This window comes from Apus apus, chromosome 2 (assembly GCF_020740795.1).
Source record: "Apus apus isolate bApuApu2 chromosome 2, bApuApu2.pri.cur, whole genome shotgun sequence".
NCBI lineage: Eukaryota > Metazoa > Chordata > Aves > Apodiformes > Apodidae > Apus > Apus apus.
In genome coordinates, this window is record NC_067283.1 from 5664128 (window position 1) to 5682829 (window position 18702).

Below are 18702 nucleotides of genomic sequence, written 5' to 3' on the forward strand. Positions count from 1 at the left end.
GGATCCAGAAAAGATCCAATTCTTCTGGAGCCACAAGTCTCCTGCCTTGCCTCCTGCTGCAAGCAGAGACAGGAGATGCAAACTGTGCTCTAGGGTGAGCTGGAGCCTTTGTGATTTTCAAGAGTGGCTAGGTGCTGCTGTGGGATGAAATCTATCTCATAAGGCCTGTGAGCACAGGCCAGTTCTGAAATAAAAAAGGTAATATTTTATGTTGGTCTGAAACAAGCAGAATGGCTATGGAAGACAGAGCTACCTTTGAGTGAAATGGCTCGAATGGTCCACTGCTGTAAGTGGGCAGAAAACAAACTTGATCAAGCCTTGCCCCAAGCAAGGCTAACTTGAGAGCCTTGGCCCAGGCCCTCCCTTCTGCAGTCAATTACTTGATTGATGGGAGCTTCAGCCAGCATAAACCTGGACTAGGAATGATCCTAACCCTCCAAAATTATAAGGAGATAACCATCCAACAAACATGCAAATCTCATTCACAGCACTATGGATGCTGGACTAATTCCAGCTGAATTTGGCTTTATGAATGAATGTATTCAGCATCTTTAGGGTGAATGATTACTGGAAAGAATTACAGAAATACCAAACTTGGGCAGAAGTGACTTTCTTTTCCCTCTTGAACCTTTGCAGCAGGCTTGCTGATTTCCTGAATCTGCACAAATCTGCTGCTGTATCTATGACTCCAGGCTATGTTGAGAAGCTGCTCATCCAAGTTGCCATACTTGACTGAATTCACCTTGGCTTTAAGTGAGAACTGCTGCAGGAACACAGGCTGCAGAGCAGAGATCACACCACCCACACCTGTACTCCTGGGCTTCAGTTAGGCACTGCCCTGCTTTGGGGTTCAGAATTTAATCTTACCTAGCATTGGATGACAGCAGTAACTGGGAAAGCAGGAGACTATTCCAGCATCCCTGTGTCCCTGCACCATGGATTTAGCAGAAATGGAATGCAGCAGAGAGCAGCCTCCCAGGAGAAGCTTTTAATTTAGAATTCTCCTCAGTGCCCTTACCCTTCTCCATCTTCCCCCTCAACTGGGCAAATATTTTCACCTCCAAGCCATTATGAAAGACCCAGGCACCACTGCTTCTGGCTGTTAAGTGAAAGCAGCTACAGGTTACTAATTGCATTTGCCTTGACTGTGCTAATCTGTTACTTCCTGGGTATTGCCACTAACGTCCACACAGCCTCCCTCCCTGCTTCTGCCTTAAGCAAACACTAATTTGCATTTGTTCTGCTGTAAAGACAATTTCAAAGTAATTGTTTGGTTTCAGCTACATTTCTAAGCAAAAAAAAAGTCATTAACCATTCACAGTCCCATGAAAAAGATGGCTATACAGTGTCACAACATCCCTGAGAGAGATCAGGCATATTCCACCCCAGTCTCTAATCAGTACCTCTGGCCTGCATGATGTTTGCACAGCTGCTTACAAAAAAACCTCTTGCCACATAGTACAAGGAAACTATTTTAGTCAATCTCTTTCTTGATATTTAAGTGTGCATGTGCTTTTAGCAGGTCTGTTATCTAGAAGGGTGGTAACTCCACCTGGCTCCATTCAGGAGCCTTCAGCTTGTTTACAAGTCTAAGATCATGTGCTTAAAGATTGATGGTAAATGTCAAGTTTGAGAAATTTCTAGGGATAAAGACTGAAGCAAAGGGAGGACCTCTGTGGAAGAAAGAGGAATACCTTGGTGTAAGGTACTAGTCAGAATCTGGAGTACTGGAACTGGATTCATGCTGTTAACAGTCACTCTGTGCCTTCACCTTTGGCAAATGCATTCTCTTATTATAATCTCCTGCATAAGCCTTATTTTGAATATTTTGTTAGTGCTTCCTAAAAATAATGCTAAGAGGTTCTCCTGAAATGATACTCGCATTTGGCTGCAACTACTGAGTCCTGCTCTCCTGTTCTCAGTGCTACCCCCTCTGAAGAGGTAACAGAAATTTACCTGTGATAGACAAATGTCCTTCTGGGAGACAGGTTACACTAATAAAGACTAGATTTACAACTCATTTCCAATATGAACTTGGAAATAAAAAAAACCAACAACAAACCCCCCCAAAACAAACCCAAGACTTAAACAAATCAGCAGTCTTTCCTATGATTCTGGCAAACTGGAACTCTGTTCACAATGTCCTGATGAGCTGTGATTCCCATATTAATTCCTTAACGATGTGCAGGTGCCTCTCTTGCTTTTGCAGACAGGACAATTCCTAAGAAGGTGACAAACTAAAAAGGCATTACAAAATAAACTCTCACTCGACATTCCATTTAAGATGGGTGCTGGGACTCTCTGGGAACACATTTGGTCACTTTAGGCTGCCCAGGGAGGTGGTTGAGTCACCATCCCTGGATGTGTTGGTGGATGTGGTTTAGGGGGGAACTTGGTAGAGTAGGGATGATGGTTGGACTCGGTGATCCCAAGGGTCTTTTCCAACCTGAATAGTTCTATGATTCTATTTTATGAACTGCATCCCCTCCCAGAGCAGCCCTGTTGACAGTCCCCAGCAAAGGCTTTGAGTACTCTGTGCTGGCATTTTCAGTATCTGGAAACCCAGCCTTGGCTTCCCCTGTGTCTTACAGTGCTATAACCTCTCCATGTCCAGAAAACTCTGTGTAAACTGGCACGAGTCACTTGTAGCAGCTGTTTTTTCTTATGCATCATGTTGGTGTTATCACAAAATACTTCATGACCAAAGCAGGCACTGCCCATGCCAAGAGCACGACGCGAGCACAGTGTCCACCTCAGCAGGATCTCAGAGCTTGCACTTGAAGCTTTGCATGCCTATTAAATTCTTATATCCAACCATATTACAAGACGATCTTCAAGGGATCTTGGTAAGGCACTGCCATATGGCCATGTCTTCAGCCATTCCAATACTTGAGGCTTCGTGGGACACTGAAGCCCTTTGTGGTTTAACCATTATGCCAATGGTCCAAGCTCTAAATTCTGATCCAATACACAAAACAACCCACATATATTTTAACTAAAGCCTTTTATTCTATACAACTGTGAAACATCGTTTACCCTTCTGGCATTGCAGACTCTTCTGTCAGTCTTTCCTGAAACTGCATTTTTGGGGATGGTTAGAGGAAAAAAAAACAACCCACAAATTTACAGCCTTGGCTTATTTCAAAACGAAATTACTGGGAGCAACTCCAATGTATACACAACAGGACAGCAAGACAACCAGAAAAAAAACACCCAAACAAACAGTGCCTATTGGAACAAGCATAGACCCTTGCTATTAATAAATACAATTCAGGACAATTTATCAATAAAAGTTACAGTTCTGTTTAACCACTTAATTCACAAATATCACTAAAACTGTGCAGATATAGCACAATTGTGTCAAACTGAGCATACACAGAAACAGGGATTAAAAACTGAAACTGATACTCAAAAGACAGGGAAAAAGACATGCTAGCTTAGTTCTGAACCATCTTTTTTGTTGAAGCAATGAGCTTGTTTAGTTGGGTTAAGAGTGCAGAAGGTAATAATTTGACTATTTTTTCAAAGAAAATACAATGAAAAATATTTTCCTTCTTGTTTGACCAATACAATCCCAGTAATAGAATTTATTGGGACTTTCTTTAGGCCTCAACCTAAATCTTGATAGCAAGACACAGGAAGGGCAAGAGCATAATGTCTCCTGAAGAAACTCAAATAATATACTGCCCTTTGAAGGCACTTGTGCTTCTGCTTCAGACAAGGAGTGATTTTTACACCATCTCTTTATGAGGATTTGTAATTTGTTCTGGCTACAAATGGTTTTCTGGGACAGCCTCACATTTTCTCACAAAAAGCTGAAATGCCTTTACCCCCTCCCCCCAATAAGTTAAACTCTACAAAAGACCACGATGAGTCTATGACAGTCACAGATTTTTTTTAGAAATAACAGTGAAAAGAAGACCTGCATAAATCTCTAACAAAAGAACAACTGCATATAAAACTTCAGCAAAGAAGAACAAGTATTTTTTATCTCATGAATATGAAATCTGAGAAGTTTCTGAAGTTTAACATTAAACATATGAAGTTATTTTCAGAATGGTCTAAGGTTTTAACAAAACATCACATTGTTTTGGAGCACAGTTACCAAAAAAATCAGACTCGTGTGTCCTCAGAACACCTCAAACACAGTGCAGGAGTAGTTTTATATATATATATAGTTTAAAAAAAAAAATCTCTTTAAGTTGCTGCAAAGCATGGTCACTCTATTATGATGCACAGCATCACTGGACTGACCCTGCTGCAATCTTTATCTAGTGTTCTTTTTCTGCATGCTATAGCTCTCTAAAACAACAACTGTGTTGCAGTATGAAAACAAGTCTAATGTTAACCCTTTGTCTGCAATTAAATGAGCCAAGTCTTTCAAGTATGCAATACTGATTCTCTGTTGTTTGCCAAATTTCTTTAAGTGGTTGAAATGTTGGAGTAACCTGTGAGAAATCATTGTAGGAAGTTTATGAATGGAATGTACTTAAAATATGTTGTGTGTAGTTCTGAATTGTATCATGAACACAGAGACTAATAATGGCCAAACCGGTTTCATACCAAGCATGAGCAGATGAGGATATTATGTTCTGGAAAAAACAAAAGCAAAAAGGAGGAAGCAAAAAGTCTGCACTGGATTATCATCCATTCTCTGTACACCTCACACAACATGAACCACTCAGGAACTTCCCATCTCATCCACTGGCTGAGAGTAGGACAGACTTTAGTTTAAGTCATATAGATTTTTTTTTTCCTCTATATTACAGATCTATTAGTCACTTCAATTACACGTTTACTTTCTGTCCATACTGAGTCATTAGAAGTCTCATCTACCTTAGGGGTTCAGTGGGCTTCTATAGTACTACTCTTGGAACCAGTACAGTATGGTCAAGTAAATAAGCAACCATTTGGGTCCACCACTCCCTTCACGTTGATTTCTGGCGATAATGAAGGGTGAGATCCCCACCACTCTTCCAAATGAAGTGCTTTACAGTTCGAAGGTCCATATTCGGATCCAAAACCTAAAGAGTAAAAATGTCTCTTTTATACCACAAACATGCTAGATTGTCAGAAATCCAAAGCTGAAACACTCTGGTTAGGCAAAACAATCCTACAGGTGAGCTGGCATCAAAGATGAACCATGGAGAGGCTCAGAGTTTTCTACTACCAGGCAAACCTGCTACGTTACTGGAAGATTTCTGCAATGTACTGTGTAACTTCACGTTACAAATCACCTCCTCAATATTTTGTCTTCATGAAAGCACTTACTACACTTTAACAGACAAATCACAATTTTGGACAAATTTTTAAGTCTGCTAGCAATGTGGAACTACAAACATCCCCAAATGCTAGAAATGGAATTCTAAGGAATTGCATTAAGTCCATTTGTTGGGTAGGAGTAACTAATCCTATAAAGGCTACTAGTCAGACCAAATCATAATGAGCAAACTATAGCAATTCTTTGCTCTCTGCAACTGCCTGAACTTGTGTCAGTAGTCTTTTAACATGACATCAAAACATGTACCTAGTTTTAAAGGTAAGAGATAACCTATAGCATGTTTCAAGCTCAGTATTCAGAAATTCATGACAGATTCACTGCTAGACTTGACTGTTGTACACAGGCTAAGACACCCAACTAACTTACCTGGTCCTGGCACAGAAGTTCAATCTTTTCCTCTGCTAGCACAGCAATGTCCTCCTCTTTTTCTTGTTCTCCTGCTTTTTCATTATTGGAAGAGCTGGTTGTCTGAGACTCATTATCCAAGTTTATGATTTTCTCATACACATGTTCCATCACTTTCCTCACCTGAAGCATGTCACTTGCTGACAGTCGGTCTCTATATAAGGTAGGTGAAGTTTGACAGGAAAAAACTTGTGAAACTCTTATCTTCACAGTACCTTAACCTGTATCAATCTATGCAAGTACATAGATAAACTCTCTATATTTTAAATTTAACAGTAAAGTATCAGGATCAACCAGAAATCCATTATCGTAGCAGCCATCCCAAGATTCAGGCAGCAAAAGGGACACAGAAAAATAGTAAAATATTCTAAAGACCTAATTAAAATCAACATTTAGATGAAGAGCATTGTACACAATCCTCATTTGTTCCTCTTACAAGGAAAAATCTGACTGAAAGTGCTCAGTCTGTATGAAGTAGTGTTTATCAACAGGAATGCTGTTTCTCAACAGCTTGACTTCTACACCATTTGTAAATGCAGCTGCTCTTAAATAACCAGGCCCTGCCATTCAGGGATGGTGAGCTCTTGTCCTCCTATTAAAAACTTTTTATGGCTCTTTCATCACTAATGTTAGAAAAAGACACACCTGAAAAGCAGAATTTATCCATTGTAGTTGGATACAATTAAGGTGCTGGGGAGCATAAGGCACCGCATAACCCCCTGAATTGCTCCAAGCATCAGTAGTTAGTTCTTGGACATTTCTTAGCATTAACTTCAGCAGCTCCCCACTGAACCCAGAAGAAACCTACACTTCTTTCAAATATTGTGATCTCACCCAATCATGGAATTGTCAGAGGTGGAAGGGACCTCCAAAAGTCATCTAGTCCAATCCCCTGCTAAAGCAGGATCCCTGGAGCACATGACTCAAGGCTGCATCCAGGTGGATTTTGACTATCTCCAGAGAAGGGGACTCCACAGCCTCCCTGGGCAGCCTGTCCCAGGGCTCTGTCACACTCACAGTAAAGAAGTTTTTCCTCATATTTAAATGGAACTTCCCATGTTCCAGCTTGTGCCTGTAGCCCCTTGTCCTGTCACTGGGAACTACTGAAAACAGTCTGGCTCCATCCTCTCTGCACCCATCATTTAGATACCTATAGGCATTAATAAGGTCTCCCCTCAGCCTTCTCTTCTCCAGGCTAAAGAGTCCCAGCTTGCTCAGAATCATTTTTGTTGCCCTCTATAATTCAATGTTTCAGAGTGATGCTGCTTAAACGAGTAGAAAATTCTATAAATTCATTGAACACAAGACAATTCTCTGTAAAACTGTCTTGTTTGTTTTTTTTTTCAGCCTGCAAACCTCCTGCTGCATTTTCCAGAGTCAAATATGCATTACTTACTTTTTCAGAGTTTTTGCCCCTGATGATGAATGAGGTTGGAGGTAGAAGGGAATCTTATTGAATTTCGGCATATTTTTCTAGAAGGAAACATATTTGAAAAGTGTTAATTTAGGATGAACTGTTATAAGCTCCTATTTCCACCAGCTGGTATGTGAAGTATATTCAGCTCCTAATTAACAAAAACCAAGAGTGGTTCTTAATCAACATAACCACCACAGCCAACTTCCCAATTACTCATACTCCTGAGATGCTTCAATTTAGATGATGCACATATCATCTGGTTTTTGAATATAAATCATCATTTATTTCAAGGAAATTAGATAGCTTCACACTTGGAAAGGATACCAATTATGCACAGTGCTTTGAATTCTTTTTTCTAAGACTTTCTGTCAGAAGGAAGTCAGCAAAAATACCTTAACTGGACACATAAAAAATAATGAATCTCCAAGGACCTTCAATATAAAGACCTTGAGATCACTGATTTTAAATACAAACAGAGCAAAACTTTAATAAAATGTTATTTCAGATCCTGTACAGTTGAAAAAAATTGTAGTTCACCTGAAAAATAAACAACAAAAAAAGCAAATGATACTTACATCCACAGTGATGTCAATCACCCATTGTGGCACAGTTTCATTAAGAAGCATAGATTCAGTTTCCCCACCTGAATCTCGACATAATAACCTAAGACATACAGAAATAACCTTTGTGAATAAAAACAATTATTGCAATGTGCATTAAAAAGCTTTCAGGAGAGGATCTGCCCTTTTAACAGGCAGGGAGCTTCAGCTTTGTTAGCTGGCCCTTCACATCATCAAAATTTCTGAGGAAGTGATGACTTGTTTTCTGCAAAGACCAGAAAAAGTAGCTACAGGAAGAAGACATCCCTGGAGTAGAAACAGGGTGAAGCATCTCAGGAAACTAAAGGCTGTGGCACAGGGAAAGTAAAAAAAACCAAACAACTACTTTGCTCATGGATTACATCTGTTTGTGTGCTGAGGTACAAAACTATCAGAAGAAGGGGAAAGGCACCTGTCCTGGTTTGAGCCAGGATGAAGCCACTTTTCCTTTGTTCCACTGTTGTCAATCCTGAGTCCAACTGTGACAACACCTGGCATGAAGCAATTACCTTCTGAGTGGATAAAATGATTCTTGCATAAAAAGCACTTGCTAAGCCCTCACCAAATGGAAGGAGTAAACAGTTTTAAGAAGTGTGCACATACAATGGTGAAACAAAGCCACATATAATTTTATATATTCCAATTAAGCATTTTGTCACACAGAGTCCTGTAGCCACCTTTTAGGTCCAATAAGCACAGCTTGCTCTTTCCAATAGTGTCTTTTCTGTGCTCTCTTGAGCTGTGTAAGATGTAAGATCCACCAGCACAGAATGAATGCAAATATTAACCCCCAGCTACAATGTAAGTACATTGATACTGCAGAAAAAAATTTCAGTCTTCAAAGCTGAAAAAGGTTACCCTGTTTTACTGACCAATTAACAGACTGGAAGCTACACAGAGTTTGGGCCTATTCAGCCTGGGAAACAAAACCAACAAATCAAACATCCCCTACCCCTCAAATTTTAAATCATGTCAGTATTTTAAATTATGTCAGTAAATATTAAATGCTTCATGGTATTTAAAAGCCTGGCACTTGTTCTGCAGCACTATTGAACTGTCTCTGATGTATCATGTATCACAGTTAGGCTTTTCAATGGAGAAGGAAAAGAAACAGAAGGGTAATCAGCATATACACATTACAACACAGAACCTGTGCTTCTACCTGCTAGAGGTTAGGACCTTCTAATGGTCATTAACTGTAATTTTGGGAGCAGAAACCAACTCTCTGGTGAGTAGGATGACCTGTCTGAGTTGTTAATGCTCAAAGACCAGCACAACAGAGCCTTAAGAGAAGTTCTACAGGACTTTAAGTAGGACAAATTCATTCTAAACCAGGGTTCAGTTAATCATCTTGCAGGAAGGGGGCACCCAAACAGATCTCAAAGCTATGACATACATCTAAGAACACCACACAACTCTCACCACTGTAAAACCTCACACCTTAATGAAGTTCAGACTCCCATACTCAGTTGCACAATGCAAGATCATCATTATCACCTGCTTATTTTGCCTGTCAGGGGTTTGTCTTGGAATATACAGGAGAGAATAAATGCAAGTATTGAATTTTTATAACATTTCTGCTTGCACAAAGGTAGTGATTGTTTACCCATTGAATTTGCACTCTTCAGTTTTTATACCTGAACAAAGTGCGTCCTCCAGCCTCACCAAAAATAACTGGTGTATGTGGTGGCACTTGGAAGTATCCATTTCCTTTCTGGACTCTGTTCTCCTGCTCACCATTCACTGTTGGAAAAAACAAACATAAGACTGAAACTGCACTAGGCCTTAAAATGGAGTATACAAAGAGCAAAAAGTGTCTTTTCCACCTACAGCTAATGTGCGTCCTAAATTAATAAGATCATAAGCTTCATAAAAAATAACAACATTCCAATTTCCAAGACACAGCAAGTACATCAAAAGAAACACTGGCATGTAATGAGATCAACACAGGTTTGTGGAAGGCCTATTTCAAAAGCCTTTAAGAAAAGGGCAACACAGTTCATAAGCCAAAACTTGATTACTAGTTTTCTCTAGTTCTTTAATAGAATTTAGAGGATTTGTCAAACTGCACAACAGCAGAAGCCAACTAAAGAGATTCCACTGAGACAAGACTATTTTTCCCCCCTACACTGACAGTACAGAACTATGAAGGATGTTAGCTTTGCTCTTCTACCTGAATTTGCCAGGTGTCAAAGTAGTTTACTAGTAAGACACATTTCCTTGAAGTTACAGCATTCTAAATTCATTTTATTTTAGCTAGTTATACCAGGATGGTCTTCAAACACTGAAGAATCTGATTCTACATCAGATACTCAGGATACAATTAAAGAAAAATCAGCATTATTTATGTACCTCTTGAAGAGCACAGCTTCTAGTCATAATTCTGAAATCTTGAAACACTATACAGAAGTATTTAGATGCCTTCCTTTCACTTGAAAGTTTATCTTCATTACACTACAGTAATTACACTAATTACACTACAATACCACACACACATACACACGTTTTTAAGATCTTTTCTCTTTAGACAAATTTCAAAGTCCAACAGATACACTTTATTTTCTTAAGTCACTGTTCAGTGTCAGTTTCTCAACTAGCAATTTTGAAAGGGAAAATTAAAACTGATTTTGCAGTAAATATTCTAACCATTACAGTAATCCACATTTATTCACAGCAATAAGAAATGCAGCATCAAGGTTCCAAAGCTACAAAAGCCTGAGTTATACCTCCCCTATATTGTCTGCACTCAAGCTGTAGGTTGTGAACACATAAAAAATATGAGAATTAGCAACTTGATCCAGAAAAGTCTGCCAAGTGCTGGAACCCTCCATGGACATCATTTTTGAAAGAAGAAAGCAGCTAACTCTTGGCTCAATCTTTGTCAGAATATGGAAAGATGTTGTTGGACTTACAGTTTTCCTAATTGCATTATCTGTAAAATGTAATTTACTAATTGCCAAAGATAAGACTTTTCAGTTAACTCTCATATAGGTTGAATTAATTTCACAATAATCCACCAATTTAGGAGGTACATGGTCTCTTTTATTCTGCCAAACTGAACCATTATCTTACATTTCACACAGCTGTGCTTTTTATGTCCTGCCTGATTAGACTTCACATCATTACCTTCAAACACCCCTCTCTCGGTTGCTTTTGTACAGACCTCCCTCATGCATTATTCTAATACCCACTGAATATATTTTTTTTCAAATAAATCTTTATTTTATGTTGTTCATAATACCTAGAAGCAAATTGGAACTATGTCAAGAAAATGCTGGCTAATGTCGAATAACTGAACTATTGCTCTTTGCTGTCATTATCTATAGGCTGTTTCTTTTCCAAGTCAAGCCTTAGTTTTGCCAGTAACTGTTTTTCATCAAGGCATCATGTTTCTCTAAATTCAGATTCATCTACTCATCTCCTTTTTTATGGACTAGAGTTCTTAAGTTCTTTTGCTGACACTTTCAAAAGAAGAAAACTCCTCAGCAAATTCTGAGGAGCAAATTTAAAAGCATTAAAAAACATGAGTTTACAGAGACAGCTGTAAGACAGCAAGACAAATTTTATCTCTTAAAAATGTAGAAACTAACAGAATGTATTAGCAGATCCTTAAAAAGGAAAATATTAAAATGCTAACCATGATTTATTTCATTTTCCTCTTCGTCCATTGGATTGATATGTGTTCTAGGCCAATACTCCAGCAGTGCTTGTAGCAGAAGCCCCCCAAGGTTTACTGTCAAGACAAAGTAGAACTCAGTTACACAAAACCCACTGGCATCACAATATTCCATGTTTGAGCCACAGCTGAAAACCTTCCCACAAGTTTGAGTAATTCTGTTCCCAAAACAAACTATTTATGGGCACAGAGATCTGTTTATCATGATCACAGAGCTGTAAGTTATAAACCTTTCAGAGAAAGCTGATTTTAGAATCATTACTGTTTGATCACTCACATGCTGTAATATTCTCTAGATTAAGTATGTAGTTCCAAGTTTAGGACTATTGCTTCTCCTCTTTTGTTTCTTGAAAGTTTAAAACCAAGTTAAATACTGAAAGGACTGAACTGTTTCCAAAAAAAGCAAATAATCTCACTGGAGAATTTTCTGCAGAATTTAGTCTCAAGAAAATAAACCCAAAAATCCAGCCAGCTACTGACAGATGTGGCAATGGAATACTTTGAAATGTAGATCCTGGAATTTATTCTGCTTGTTTGTCTCAATAAAACACTAATATTAGTTAAAACTTACATTTTGGATCAGAACCATCTGGACTGCTAAATCCAGCATCCTTTGCTGAAACCCAGGCTGCAAAGCAGTCACTTTCATCCAAAGTAATCGTCAACATCTGTTGGAAAAAGACCACCAGGAAGAGGAATGCAATAGTTACTTTGTATTAAGCAAGTATAAATTTATTTTGTTCATACTTAGCTGAGAATACAAAACAAAGAATTTCTAAATACATCACGGCACACTTTGTTTACCAAACAATTCAAAATTTGTATTGGTGGATTTAAACTGACCATACCATGAGGGAAAAACAAAACTAAACAATCTGTCTCTCAGATTATTAAGGAGTGAGGTAAAATTTGCTGTTCGGCTTCAAATTAAATCTAATCTATCAGATAAATTATGATCATTCTTCAAAATTTGTAGCACACTAAAACATCTGTGAACAAACAGGGTATGAAAATTCATGAAATGTGACACTAGAACAACAGATTTAGGAGTTGTCTCACCCCAGTTTTCAAGTCTACTGAGAACCAGTTTGGCACATACACCATTTTAAACCTCTTCTTAATTTCTTCTTCAAAATCTACTTTCCCAAGGTCTTCAACTTTACATGCCTGCACACCAAAAGAAATGTACAATTTTTTCAACTGAGTCCAGAAACACAGAAGTTAAAGGTTCAAATTTTTAAAGTTCTCCTCATCAGGGTCAACATTTCAGTACAACTCTCTATCAAACACCAGCATTTGTTGCAGATCTAGAAACAAATTCAACTCAGCTATTGCAATGAGAACAGCAGTGAGTGAATTTGTGTGCAGATTCTTTTTTTCCTTAGTTCATCTGGTTTATTTTACTTGTACTTCTGAAGTTCCCCAAGTCAGTCTGTTAACATCCAATTTAAGCAAAGTCTAAGTATTGTAACCTTGTAAGATTTATTTCCTCAAAATCCAGGAAAATTTACAGGAAACAAAGACTGGAGAAAGTAGCCACAGACAAGAAAACCTCCCTCTTCTCTTCCAGCATCCTCAAAAAAGAGTCTCAGCTTTAGAGAGCAGTGATCCCACACATAAGATGACACTTTGACTTGGCAAGTAACCCCATCTCTAAAGTGAACAAGTATTTAAACATATGTAAGAGATGCTTCTGAAAGCCTTACTAACAAAAGAGAAAGAAAACTGAAAGTACAAATTAACAATAGCATTTGACTTTGCTCCATACATCTAAGACTATACTTAAATATATACCAATTGCAAACTAAAAGAAAGAAAAGCTGTTCATTTTGCCACAAGTCATCTAGACAATTTTTAGTACAAAACTACATTCTCCAACTAAATTCTGTTCTTCTTCACTTTGGTCAGCAACTCAGTAAGTTAGCTGAGTGTGCTTTACTTCATTTCTGAATCCTGGCTGGAGCACTGCATAGCTCAAGATGAAATAAAGATTTAGAATTTCAAACAGGCTTTTGCAAGAAAAGAAATTGCTGGCCATCTTGCTCATCTAGGATTCCAGTCCTTTCTCTCTTCAGTCTTTTCCCTCTGACCAACCACTGGGTAAAGCAAGATGAAGAAATGCCATGCCAAGTCTCTCTCTTCCCACAGGTATAAGTAACTCTAGGTGGGAGCCATGCTTCCTTCTGCCAACTTTGCTTCCAGTCCTGCCTTCCTGCCAGCTAACAAGGGAAGAGGCAAGTTCATGCTCTCACACTACTCCACAGACTAGTACTCAGCACACTCTCTTGGGATCTGTGAGTTTGTAGCAGGATCTGAAGCACAGGTTTCCCTTTTGCAGGCTAAGCTTTTTATGCTATTCCATCCTGCACTGGGCAGACATGTCCATGGGCCCCTAAAAGCCCTCTTCAAAACAAAACCCAATCAAAATAAACCTTACTATTTTCAGAAGGGAATTCAAGAGTCTGATTTCAAGTGCATGAAGAGCATGAATCCCCAGCCTCATGTTAGGCAAAGATGCAGAAAAGCTCAGAAATGCCCACTCCCCTTTCTAAAAGCAATCTGCATTGTGTCTGGTGACAGATCTCATGCTCTAAAAATAATATATAATAAAAGGCAAGAAAGAATTAATCATTCAACAGCAGATATTTAATAAAAAATCATATACTTACCTTCAAGACATCCCAGTATGCCACATTATTATTTGTGTCTTTGGTTAATATGTGTCTCTTGTCATTAAGAATGTGGCACTGAATAATACTAGCACCCCCTGGCAAAGAAACAAGAATCAAGGTCACTACAGCAATTCTTTTTCCCCTCCTAGTATTCCATTAAATTAAACTGCACAACAGAACATGTGTGATTGGTCTTTGGTTTCACTATTTTATGTATGACTTGGATATCACTAAAGTTTAAACACTACTTTAACTGTGGCTAACACTTGATAGTTGTTTTGGTTGACATCACAGTATCAAGCACCTAAAAACTGGAGACTTGAAGATCTACCATTTCTGCTAATAGTAACAGATTTTAGAAGGGACTCTGGAAAACTGCTGTTTACCTTTTATAACTTGGTCAGGCTGTGTACATAGGGGTGGTATAGGATTGGTACAATCATTATCATAATCTCCAGATGCTCTAAAATTATGAATTCCCTTCAAAGTCTAAAGAAAGAAACAAAATAATGACATATTCAAAATAATCTATAAACTTTATCTGTAACAACTGCCAGCTCATGCTGCTATTTAGATGCTAAATGTCCAGTGCTGAGTAAGATTTATTTCTGAATTTGTGAATTTATTTCTGAAAGCAGCATAAATAGAGAGCAAAGGAAGTAATTCAAATCTTAATGTCTTTTGATCAATTTCAACATTAGCATTTTACAACTTTTTAAAAAGAGAGCTTTCAGATTATAGCAAGTCATAGTCAGATTGCAAGCAACAGCCCCACAGTTCCCAAACCAAGACTGCAAATGCCATGACTACCTCATTGAATTCACAGAATGTAAAATGCATCACTTACCCATTTATTCACAGAGGATTTAGTTGTTGCAACCCAAAGAGCTGGAGGAGGATCAGCTGATCTATCAAGTTCCATCTAAGTAATGAAACCAAAGATACTTTCAGGCACACTTAACCTAATTTTCCTTTGTTTGATTAGTATTTCCTCAGAGTAGACCTGTTCCCACACTTGGAAGTATCTCAGAAACAGCACTACTTTCAGTTTACTGAAGAAATACCAAGTTTAAATGAAAAATAACTGAAATGCAAATTTTGAAATGCCACAGAGATTAAGATATTCAGTAAGTAAATTCTGGACATGGGCAATAGTAGATGCAATGTACCTCTACATGCAGTACTGACAGTTTTTTTCTAGCATGATGCAGTCTTGTCTAATGGACAGTTTGGTAAGTACAATATTTTCTGAATTACTTTGCGTTCAATATTTCACATGGTTAAAAAAAGAACATAAGAAATTCTGTACTAATTGAAAAGCAGAACTTCATACATTTGGCTTGGCTGTCACATTTCTTGGATGACAATGAATCACCGTAGCTAAGATCTTAGAAGACCTCTTCTGATCTTTGTACAGCTGATCACAGCTTTCCTTTTCCATTTTGAACTGAAATGCTACATTAATATAGCTGGGATTTTATCTGAACATATTAAGCCAACAGAGTTCACTCACAAAAAGACAGATTGCTTATATACAGGAATCTGTTTCAGTCACACACTACTCACACACCTCCATGCTTCCAAGCTTTTGTCATCTGGAGTTACAGAGAGTAAAAAAATTCCCAAAAGCATTCCCTTCAGAAGACTCAGACTTGTGCATGGAGTTTCCTCCAGTTAAGAAAACATCACGTTTAGGTGTTCAAAAATCCCACAGGAACTTTTACTCCTGGGTCCCATGAGTATGCAACATATTCTAACAGTCCAGTGCATACACATTGCTGCTAAGGAACAGCCATTTTTGTCTAAAGCCTTGGCAATACCAGCTTCCTCTCTTAAAACCATCCTGGAGCCTGGTAAAAACAACTCATCATGTTTGACGCATATTCAATTCCAGTAACATTTGAATTTACATATATTAGGTAGCTGCCAGGCATTTATCTTCTTCAGACAATTACATTTCAGATGTAATTTAGGAGACAAAGCCAATATCCTGAAGATGGGGAGTAAGAAATACATTATCAGCTTCTACCTCAGGCCACTATTTCATTAGACAACTTGTAATACAATGAAACTTTTATACTGTGAGGGTGACTCAGCACTGGAACAGGTTGCCCAGAGAGGTTGTGAAGTCTCCATCATTAGAGATATTCAAAAGCCATCTGGACTTTTGAATGACCAGGCCATTTGGACCTGGGTAACCAGGTCTAGGTGGCCCTCCTTACTCAGGGATACTGGAACAGACGATCTCCAAAGGTCCCTTCTGACCTCAACCATTCTGTGATTCTCTGAATTAAATACCTTAAGAACTGGTGCCTTTTCTTCACAGATAAGCACACGGATATCAGGATTTCGTAAATCTGTACAATAAATCTTCCTGTCTCTTCCTCCTGAATAAACATGAGTGAAGGCTTCATTGACCTGCAGAGCCCAAACACCTTCATCATGGACTCGGTATGTGGCTATACATCTCTGCTGCCCAAGGGACCACAGCCGGATAGTCCCATCAGAGCTGCCTGAAAGACACTGAGCAACAACCATCATCATACTTAAATCAAGCAGGTATTTAAGTATTTTGAATTATTTTTTTTTCCATAAAGAACTCCCATAATTCTTATGGCTAAATTTTCTCCATCAAGACTAAATGAAGACTGGCACTTAACAACTTCAGTCACAATTTCCAGACTGTCCTGATTTGAGCCAGGATGAAGCCAATTTTCCTTTTACTGTTGTTGTTTTTTTTTTTCCTTCAGTAAGCTTTCTTTTAACGAGTAGCAGAGTGTTCCAACTAAGACTGGTAACAGTGGAACGTTTTTTCAACTGCTGGGGCACCTTCACTCTGCCGGCTCAGACACTAGGGGGAGATCTATGACCCCCTGTAGGAGGCTGAGTTAGACAGACAGCAAAATTGGCCAGAGATATTCCATTCCATATATCTACGTAAGCTCAGAGGAAGGTCAGAGATCACAGAAGACACCTTCCTTCCTGCTCCTTCTTCCCTTCTCTTCTGTCCATGGCCAGCGTCCAGTGAGGACTCCGTCCATCCAGCACCATCAACCCCCAGGCTGGAGCCCTCCTCACCCTCATCACTCCATGCTTTTTCCAGCAGCAGTCCAGGATTTTTCAGGACTGCTGGCAGCTCAGAAGATGCTGTGGGAGTTGCTGGAGGTGGGGGGAGGCAAGAGGCTTTTGCACATCCCTGAACACATTTGTATATAATTGTCTATATTTTCCTTTATCATTAGTGTTTAATTAAAGCTGTGTAGTTTAGTTTTCACTCCAGTAAAGTCTCTCTCTTTTCTTTCTCTCCTTCCCTACCTAGGTGGGTGGGAAATCAAGAGCATTGTTGTGAAACCTGAGTAATTTTATGTAAACCACCCCTCTCTATGCCAAGACCTTTAATAACCCAGAGCTTTCACCCACCAGCCTCCCTCCCTTTATCACTAAGTGTCTGTAAAATACTTGTTAAACTACCTTCAGTCATCTCTGACACCAAATAATTATACTGAAAAAGGATAAAGACATTTCTGCCTTCTGTAAAATGCCTTTGTTTCAAGTTAAAGCACATACCTGGGTGCCATCTCTGTTCAACAGCAAAGCTTTTACATTGTCCGTGTGCCCTTTGAGTTTCATTAGTTTTGCACAAGTTCTTGGATCCCACACCCTTAGAACCTACATAAACAGACATTGGATAACTGGTATGAACATTATTCTTCCCACCACTGCATTTTCTCTACAGAAAATCATGCCCTTCCACATAAACTGATCCTTACTTCAAACATGCAGACATCCATCACCAAAAACATACTTCATTAGAACAACACAGACATAACTAGAGCTTATGTATCTCTAAGTATCAGATGTGGTTTTCTTTGCTTGATTTTAATTTCATTTATTCTGGCTTTTTCTGTCTTCTGAAGAAATTAAAGAATGGAAGTGACTGGAACAGGATAGTGTGAGGTAGGTTAAAAAAAAATTCTGAGAATCCTCTCAGATGTTTTGCTGGTGTATTGTATTTTCATTTTTATATTATATTGAAAATAAAATTCTCTCAAGGTTAAATTAGGTAAAAAAACCCAAATTTGCAGGGGACTTTAGGGTGTTTCACTTTCCTTTACAACAAAGAGCATGGGCTATCTCTTGGGAACACTTGAACTTCATGAGTTCACTTCATTTCCCACCTCCTGCAGGGGTCTTACAAATTGCTGGTACCACTTCTTGCTCATCTGTGGCAACTGCTTTTGTTTTTATGATCATCAGAGAAATATGCCCCCAAAGTTAGAGCTCTTGTGGGGAAATGTAACAATCCCTGATAGTGAGAGGGTTAAACAAGATATTCTGATTGCTTCTTCTGTGTATTTAAGCCATATGGACACACACACATCTTCAGACTGAGGCAGGTATTTGTATCCCATACCTATACTCCTATTTACAAAACAGGGTCTACCTTCACTATTAAAAACAAAAAAGCTGCTACAGACATGACAGTGAAAATGAATGAAACTGTCTCTTTATACTAACATTTGAATGCAACTGGAATGAGCCTTACCAGATTTTTGCTTACCTTTTCAGTGGACCCTGATACAATAACTGTTCCCATTTGATTCATCGCAAGGCTGTAGATAGAGTCTTTGTTCCCACTCAGGGAAGAAGCT

General features: G+C 38.7%; 1 protein-coding gene across 2 annotated transcripts in view; it reads right to left on the bottom strand.

The window, feature by feature from the left end:
- Positions 1-2985: 2985 nt before the first annotated feature.
- WDR48 (WD repeat domain 48) overlaps positions 2986-18702 on the bottom strand; it is a 30256-nt gene continuing 14539 nt past the window's right edge. For both annotated transcript variants that reach the window (XM_051609495.1, XM_051609496.1), the window contains 14 exons: positions 18612-18700; positions 17618-17719; positions 16349-16573; positions 14898-14972; positions 14437-14539; positions 14048-14145; positions 12438-12545; positions 11950-12046; positions 11340-11435; positions 9340-9445; positions 7679-7766; positions 7083-7159; positions 5648-5840; positions 2986-5024 (listed from right to left, as the gene is read on the bottom strand). In XM_051609495.1, the coding sequence (XP_051465455.1) occupies positions 4929-5024; positions 5648-5840; positions 7083-7159; positions 7679-7766; positions 9340-9445; positions 11340-11435; positions 11950-12046; positions 12438-12545; positions 14048-14145; positions 14437-14539; positions 14898-14972; positions 16349-16573; positions 17618-17719; positions 18612-18700 (1553 nt within the window). In that variant the 3' untranslated portion in view covers positions 2986-4928. The remainder of the gene's footprint in view (positions 5025-5647; positions 5841-7082; positions 7160-7678; positions 7767-9339; positions 9446-11339; positions 11436-11949; positions 12047-12437; positions 12546-14047; positions 14146-14436; positions 14540-14897; positions 14973-16348; positions 16574-17617; positions 17720-18611; positions 18701-18702) is intronic.